This window comes from Micropterus dolomieu, linkage group LG07, assembly GCF_021292245.1.
Source record: "Micropterus dolomieu isolate WLL.071019.BEF.003 ecotype Adirondacks linkage group LG07, ASM2129224v1, whole genome shotgun sequence".
In the NCBI taxonomy this organism is placed as follows: domain Eukaryota; kingdom Metazoa; phylum Chordata; class Actinopteri; order Centrarchiformes; family Centrarchidae; genus Micropterus; species Micropterus dolomieu.
The window spans coordinates 7,987,209-7,995,683 of record NC_060156.1 but is presented as its reverse complement, the minus strand read 5'-3'; the positions used below and the strand labels follow the sequence as shown (position 1 = coordinate 7,995,683).

Below are 8,475 nucleotides of genomic sequence, written 5' to 3'. Positions count from 1 at the left end.
TCTTGATAACAAGTTAATTGTCAAGTTATCTCAAGAAAGCAAATACTGTTACCTCTAGATAACAACGATGACGTCTGAAACAGGCAGAAACTGCTCATTTTGTTTATTTCACTGATACCAGAAAATGTATGAGAAGTGTATTGGCAGCCTGAGGTGGCATATTTTGTTGCTAAAATGATAATTATGTTGTCTGGTGCCTGGCATCTATAAAGACTCCACAGGCAATAGCACACTTAATGAAGCCAGAAAAAGCTTAGCATAAAGACTGGAAACAGTGGGAAATAGCAAGCCTGGCTCTATCCAAAATTAAAAAACACCCCTAGCAGCACCTCTAAAGCTCATGGCTAATTAACATGACGTATCTTGCTGGTTTATTTTAAAACACAAAACAGAAATGTAAAAACTTATAATTTTAGAGGGAGTTACATGCTTTAAATCTTTGTTTCTTGTAGTCTTTATGCTAAGCTAATAGCATCCTGGTTCCATACTTAAAGCTCAGGGTATCAATCTTCTCATCTAACTCTTGGCAAAAAAACAAATGATCTCCCAAAAGTGTAACTGTTCACACCCTACCATTCCTACCACATATGGGTGTTCCAGGCAGGGAGCGTCTCAGGTTTGCTCCTGATTTCCCTGTCTGGTTTATGTTTGTGAGACTGCAGCTCTTCTGGCCCTGCAGCGCCTGCTTCTCCGCCTCCAGACAAAGACGAACTTCTTCCAAACACACTGGGGAGGAGGAGTACGGCACGGCCACTCCACTGTTACTGTGGGAAAGGAGGTCAAAAATCAGGGCTCAAATTCGCCTTATGTGAGGCACCTTGGTATGTGGATACTGCAGCATAACTGAGTTTAGTTTGAGTGTGTATCTGCATCAGCAGAACATCTTCTGAATAAAATAAAGATCCACCAGAATAGCAATAAAAGTTTTCATTATGCTATTTAACCTCTCAACATGAGATTATTGACACACTGATTAATTTAATTGCCTAAAAAGTGCCTCATTGTCAAATAAACTTGGTCTTACTTGTTGGTTTGACTCTTAATTGGTGAGTCTTCTTTGTAACTGGAAGTCAACAGATCCGTGGAAGGAGTTGAGGAAACACAACTGTCATCTGGAGAGAACGATGGCGGGAGAGACAGAAGAAAAACAGAGATGTTTTTCCAGAGGTGAAAGAAAATATATTAAATACAAAACTTGCAAAGACCAAAGTCAAAACAAACAACGGGGCGAGCAAAGGAATGCATGAGGGAAGAATCAAAGAAGCAATGAACGACAAAATGAACGAGCTACAGGAAAGGAACTAGTGAAAAAGAATAAACAAGTTTGGGAACAAAAAGCCAAAAGAACACAGGGATAAAGATATGAACAAATAAACAAACTTCAAAACAAAAGGAGACAGAACAGAACTGAATCACCAACCTGAAGTGTAACTGCTCAGTGAGTCGGTATCTCCTGGTCCAGCGATGTGGCGCATCTCCAATGACTGACTAGATATTTTCTGGAGGAGGTTCTGAATGTCCATTTCGTCAGGGAAAGCGGAGTTGTCACTGGCTCTCCAGCCTGACAGTGGGTGAGACCTGAGGCTGCTGTCTGACTGAGTGAGAGGGTCGGTGTGCCCACCTGGCTCGAGCTTGGTGTGAACTGGAAGATTCTTCCTGAAGTTTTGCAATCGAGAGAAGGGAAAGAGAGAACGCAGAATAACTGAAATAGCAAAACATTACATGCAAAAATGTAAAGATTTAAGTATAAAAGAGAGACCCATGAGTCATTCTGTACTGTTTAGTGTTAGATTTGCAGTCTTCAGAAAATGGACATGAACTGCTGCCAGCTGACCTTCCCCCAGGTTGGAGACTTCGTCCTTGGGCTCTTCTTCTGGGAGAGGTCTGGGAATGCAAACCAAAGTTGGGAGTCAACCCAAAATCTCTGTAAATCAAAGATCATGTGGTAACAGATTTTTACGGCCTCTAGATTATGTAGTTTCATATCTTTCTGGTTGCGACAGGATGATTTCTCCTTCTTGGAGTTTATTTACCTCGCCTGTCATGCCTTCAGTCAGCTCCACCCCCAGCGGACAGTAGTGACCAGTATCAACTGCACACGGCTCCTCCCTCTCTGTCACTAAGAGGTGAGGTGACTGGCCCTGCTCCCTTGTCTCTGAAGGATTCTGGGTATTGTAGTTCTGTGGAGGTAAACTGCGAACCAGGGCCAGGCTGTGGTAGGCACCACAAGCCACCTGTGGGAAATAAATAGAGATGGTATTTCTGGACACAGAACATTTGCATTCACTGTAATTTAAATGTGGCAACAAAGATAACAGGAAGAGAAACTACCTGAATTACATGCCTGCCTGCCAAGTGCTCCACCTGTGCCAGAGATGTAAATAATAAAATTGTAATAATTAAATTTAAATTGACAGTTTTGTCAAGTGCTCACATGCACACACATACAAGAAGGCCATCAGTTCACCATCAAACAGTTAACACATTAGTCTTACTGGCTCTCTCGCAAAAGGACAGACCTTTCAGAATGCTACTGTCAGCGTTTTAACAACTGAAATGAGCGGTTATAAAATTAAATACACGTTTTTAAAGCACTAAATGGCCACGTCCCATTCTATATCAGACTCCCTATCACTTTATGATCTTCCATGAACCTTAAGATCCTCCACTGCTTTTTAAAGTAACAATTATTTTCACTGTTGATTTTTTCCTCAATTAATCCATTAATTGTTTCGTGAAAAATGTCAATCATTGTTTTCCAAAGCCCAAGATGATGTCTCCTCAAATGTCGTTTTGTCCACAACCCAAAGATTTTACATTTACTGTCATATAGTAAGGAAACCAAAAAATATTCACATTTAAGAAGCTGGAATCACAGAATGTTGACTTTTTTTTTTAAAACTCAAACCAATTAATCGATTATCAAAATAGTTGGCTATTAATTTAATAGTTGACAACAAGTCGATTAATCATTGCAACTCTATTTATCTATTCCCAATGTCACAACTCAAATAGTTTCTTTTTAATATAGCCTACAACCAGCAGCTCTCTGTTTTAATTGTTCTAAGAAATGTGTTAATGCTATTTTATATAGAGTAACTCCTTCTCTCTCTTCATTCTTGTTTATGTTTTGAACTTTGCAGCACTTTGAGCTGTATTCTGTGCATGACAGGTGCTATATAAATAAAGTTATTTTATTCATTCTGAATTTCGAATGCTGAAATTTATTGAGCCTTACAAAAACTTACCTTCTTTGGCCTCCATACAGGGAAGGTGCTGGTGACCAGGCCAAGCTGGCAGCCGCTGCCCCACGCCCACAGCTCGTTCTGGGCCGACAGAGCCAGGCTGTGCTCCCGTCCTAAAGCCAGATCCACGACCCGAACCACAGCTGGAGGAACAACGTCACTGTCCACCACAGTCACTGGGCATGGCTCTGAAACTGACACAGGATATTTTACATAGCTTATTTCTTATTTATTGTCTGACAAACACATTTAGCAATTGACTAGATACGAAAAAGGAAAAAGTCAAATTTAAAGAAAGACAAATGATAGGAAAAAAAAGAGGCCAAAAAATTGCCTATTTCTCAACAATGGATTATAGGAATGAAGGATTAGATGCAGACACTGAGGGAAGAAGAAAGTGAAAAGGGCAAGTAGTGTGTGGACACGGTGAAGAACAGAAAGAAGGAAGTAAGACAGAAGGAAAGTTTCTGACCAACCTGTGATACTTGTGTCTGTGTCCCTGTCAGTAAGCCCACACTGTCCTGCAGTGTTCTCCCCCCACATGAAGACGGTGCCTTGCTCGCTCAGCGCTCCGCAGTGAAAGCCGCCGGCAGCCACACGGACCACCGTCCTCCCCAGCAGAGAGACCTCCTGGAGCGGAGAGGACACTGGGATGCTCAGATCCCTCCACAACAGCTCACCGAATGAATACACCAGACCGCCTGGAACACAGCAACAACTCTAACGCTCATTTTGACTTTAAGACGTCTCCGACACACTTGTAGCTCAGGGTAGAACTTCTTTACTTGTTACCCTAAAACTTCAAATAATAGCCCAGGCTTTTATTTGCTCACCTTGCCTATTTATGGGACAGGCTTAAATCTTTCACACAAAACTCAGTAAAGATGGGAGATACTAGGCTACTACGGAAATGTTTATTTCAACCAGTGTGAATATTACTTTATATATTACATTTCAATTATGAGTCATTCATTTAATCTAGCTCTGAGAGACAGGCCATCTAGGCCAACCGCACAGAGACAGAAAGAGAGACTAATGTTGAAAGGATAAAAACTGAAGTTTACTGTAGTAATTTCAACTTGGATCAATTATTTTGAAAAACTTTTTGATCGGTGGACCTTTATGGACTAAAGACCTGCATTTATTTGTCAACACGTGTAGCCACACAATAGGCCAGTAAAAAGGACAGGCATCTAATTTGGACAAGGCTTCCCCGCAGAAAATCTCCACTTCCAATAAATTATGTTTGACATTATGTTACAATATTTTCTCAATGATCCTGAATGATTCAGAATCACTTCATATTCATGACTCGTATTTGTTCATTGATTAATAGGCTTAATCAATTAAAAAAAGTACTAAGTAAAATCTCACGCTTCTGTGGGAATTATTTCTTTTCCTGATCATCTCTGATATATAAATAATTAAGTTTGACAACCATTTATGTTGTGATAAAACATTTATATTTAATATCTCAAGATGGATTGTGGATTGTAATGGTGTCTCCAGTTAGTATACGTGTGTATGAGGACAGATAGCGAAATTAACCTGCTTTCTGTGTACTGTATATAGAATAGACAGTTAATGTACATCATGAGAACAGAAGTAGAGAATGAATGTGCATAAATCTGTACATGTCTGCTGAAGGAAAGAGACACCATTAGTTCTACAAAAAGGGAAAGAGTCCATTTTAGATGCCAGCCATGAGGGGAAAAGATGCCTTTATTTTTAAACAAAGCCACTTTTGGTAAGGAAAGCAGGATACGTTTAGAGAAGGTGGGCCTCACAATAAGGCCCACATAAGTGAGAAAGTGTATAAACACGAAATAGCGACCAGCTCAGATGCACCTGTATTCTGTTTTGAATATTCAGTAAAAAAAATTGCAGCATACTCTGTTCGACCCAAGTTTTGTGTGTAAAAAGTACCTGAGGACATCTGGCCCTGCTGAGGGTTTGTCTTCGACACTTCAACTTGTATGTTCAGAAAGGAGAACGCCGAACATTATCATACAGCACTGAACCATCATACAGCCCTACTTTGACTCACAAACACACACCCTGTATTAGCAAGAGACCATGGTGTTCACCCAGGGCGACCTGCAGGACAGGCCTGGACAGCAGCACTCGCTCTGGACAGAGCTGCTCACTGGGGCCCGTCGACTGCCAGATGTGAAGCAGTCCTCGCTCTGGAGGTGTGGGGGCCTGCTCATCTGCAGGGCTGCAATAACGCAAACAAATTAATCACTGTCGTTAGCCTGTAATGGGCCTTAAATGTAATAAATACACATTCTATCCAAACCAACTCAAATTCGACATGTTTCCACTGGAGGTAGCTGGGGAGATGCAATCAGGACAGGGACAGATCAAATGTGTGTGTGTACCTCTCCTCTCTGTTCTCCATCACTTCAGACTCTCCATTCCACAGGACAGTGAAGGCATCTTTGGTCAGGTGTTTACTTCAGGTGCTTGTTCTTTATAAAACACCTTTTTTTGTCAAAAAACAAAAAACAAATATGCAGTTTTTACTTGACTAACATGAAGTGTGGCTTGTCAGTTTGTTCTCCGATCAGGACAATATTCAAATGTTAACTTTTATAAACACTATTAAGAGGACCAAAGTGCTGACTGTTTTCAAACTATAAAATAATATCATATATATATATATAATATAATATATAGTTATTGGTTTTGAAACTGTCCAGAGAGGATATGCTTTCATTTCATTATGCTAAAATCAACACTACACACAAACTCGGTTGACATTGGTAATCCATGACAGTGAATATTTTGTCACCTTATGTTAGCACAGATATGAAAGGACATGGCAATATCTAAAACTTAATAATAATATTCTAAGAGTGTTCAACTGTGTTATTGCATTAAACATTTGATTTATGTGATCTCCCCTTCCATATCATATATTTACAGTCACAGGAAAAAGTATGTGAACCCTTTTGAATTGCATGGATTTCAGAATAAATCAGTCATAAAATGTGACCTGATCTTTATCAAAGTCACAACAATAGACAAACACAGTCTGCTTAAACTGATACCACACAAACAATTATACGTTTTAATGTTTTTGGTGAACACACCGTGTACACATTCACAGTGCAGGGTGGGAAAAGTATGTTGAAGTTATGAAGAAATACAGGTAATTCAAAAGGGTTCACATACTTTTTCCTGCAACTGTATATTGGAAACATTATGCTTGTTAATATTGTAATATTATCGTTATAGTTTTACTAAAACAAATCTTAACTCATGGTCCACTTAATATTTTTTTCCAAGACTTTCAACTAGTGATAGACCGGTCAGACGATATATCATCCTAAATGACAGCAGATCTAATCTAAAACCATTACTGGTTTTAGATTAGATCTGGTGTTTACATTGTTGTACTGTACAGGATAATGCAGTTGAATGACGTCTCTTTCGACTGTACTGTACACCAGTCACGCTCTGAAGTCTACAGCATAACAGCAATCTATTTTTGTATTTCATTGATTAATTATAATTCAATTTAAAACAACACATTACTGGCTAAGATAACCATGTATATTAGATTGTACTCTGCATGGAATAATGGTATTATAAATGACTTTTCTTTCTTTTGGTATCGGCATTACATATCGACCATCACCCTGCTCTCTAAATATCGGCATCAGTCCTTTCAAATGTATCTTACAGTCCACATCAGCTTGCTCAGTGTAATGGCAGAAAATTGTTTCTCCCTACATTTAATCTTTCTATTATTATTATTAGCAGTAGTAGTAGTGTTTATGTCTTTGCTATAATAAACACAACACACACACATATGCGTGTGTGTGTGTGTGTGTGTGTGTGTGTGTGTTGTGTTTCTTTTAAGACCTTTTCTTTCTATTATACTCTTTATAAGTCTGTTCATATATGTAGAGTTCAGGTCAGAGCTGTAAGATTATTTATTATTTAGTATTTTCCTTTCATGCTGTTCCTCTCCTTGAATGTTCATTCAAGGCTGGTAGAGGACTGTGTAAATGATTATGTATCCCTTTGCTCGGGACCAGACGACTGAGAAGGTCTCTGGACCAGCTGTATATGTGTTTTTAGTTTATTCTCTTTTTTTAAAATAACTTTTTCAAAGACAATGGTTTGTTGTACCTTAAATTATTTGCTTAATCCCTCATCAGCGATATACAATTTCCACGACTCTCAGAAACGTTGAGTTAAGATTATTTTGTCAAACTTAACATTTCCAAGTTCAAGAATAAACGTTCATTTCAGTCGTCTTTTGTCATGTTATCCAACGAATTGTTCCACTGGGAGCTTTACTGTCTGTGATGGAACTGCTGACATGTCACAACAGCTCAATCCCCAGTAAAACGATTAGAGAGGTTTGCACTTGTTGCTACATGCTCCTTACCAGCTCGCCCTTGCATTAAAAAACAACACTAAGTTACCCACCTGTGTCCGTATCTGTGGAAACATCACATCAACACGGAGCCCGTAATCGCTGCTCTAACGTTAAAAGCCAACACAGAGATTAACTTGGCTAATAAACAGCAGACGTGTTCTGTCACAGAATAATAACGGAAACATACATTTTTCAACACGTTTAACGTTACACGTTTTTTTCCCTTCTCCTGATATGAAGAATGAATCCAGATCGTGTATTATTATTATTAATAATAAACGTGCGTGTAGACTGAAGTTGGCTAGCTCAATGCTACGGCTGCTAAAGAAGCTAACAAAACTTACCAACTCCCAGTTTGACCTCGGGGAAAAACATCGCGGAGATATGTGATGTTGCACCTCTAAGATATGTCCGGATAACTGTGTAAGTGTCGCGGCAGAAACACTGAGCTATGACATTTTTTCGTACCTAAAAATCAGTGCGGCGCAGTGAAAGCAGAAGTTGTGTCTGACAGTTGTGTTGGTCCTGGTAGCCGCCTCTCTCCGACGGATGGCAGCCGGGCAGGGACAAACACTGCGGCGGTGCCACACTTGTTGCTGCTGTGGTCTGTGAAAGAGATGAAACAAAGAGGGTCCAGCACTGGAGTCCGGCTACCATCGTTACTTTTTCAGATACAGTTACCCATTAATGTGCCAATATTTTATTTAACACATAGTTTACTGCCACATTGTTTTTTTTCCCTTTTACATATGTTTCCATTATTCTTTTATAACATGTGTTTAGTCCATCTTTATTTATGTCAACTGTATATTTATGTCTATGCACCTAATCACCATA

The 8,475-nt window shown here is 39.4% G+C and overlaps 1 protein-coding gene across 10 annotated transcripts in view; it reads right to left on the bottom strand.

Moving 5' to 3' along the window:
- The window catches only part of LOC123973526 (alsin-like), a 34,950-nt gene extending 26,713 nt beyond the window's left edge, over nt 1-8,237 (bottom strand). For 4 of the 10 annotated variants that reach the window (XM_046053627.1, XM_046053631.1, XM_046053630.1 and 1 more), the window contains exons 1-11: nt 7,983-8,198; nt 5,627-5,729; nt 5,303-5,463; nt 3,722-3,946; nt 3,249-3,439; nt 2,332-2,364; nt 2,034-2,234; nt 1,778-1,884; nt 1,421-1,656; nt 1,025-1,112; nt 574-764 (exon numbers count right to left, since the gene is read on the bottom strand). In XM_046053627.1, coding sequence (XP_045909583.1) covers nt 574-764; nt 1,025-1,112; nt 1,421-1,656; nt 1,778-1,884; nt 2,034-2,234; nt 2,332-2,364; nt 3,249-3,439; nt 3,722-3,946; nt 5,303-5,463; nt 5,627-5,646 — 1,453 coding nt within the window. In that variant the 5' untranslated portion in view covers nt 5,647-5,729; nt 7,983-8,198. Of the gene's footprint in view, nt 1-573; nt 765-1,024; nt 1,113-1,420; nt 1,657-1,777; nt 1,885-2,033; nt 2,235-2,331; nt 2,365-3,248; nt 3,440-3,721; nt 3,947-5,302; nt 5,464-5,626; nt 5,730-7,982 lie in introns of all 10 variants that reach the window. The other 6 variants (XM_046053633.1, XM_046053636.1, XM_046053629.1 and 3 more) reach the window with 5 other exon arrangements.
- Between the last annotated feature and the right edge of the window lie 238 nt (nt 8,238-8,475).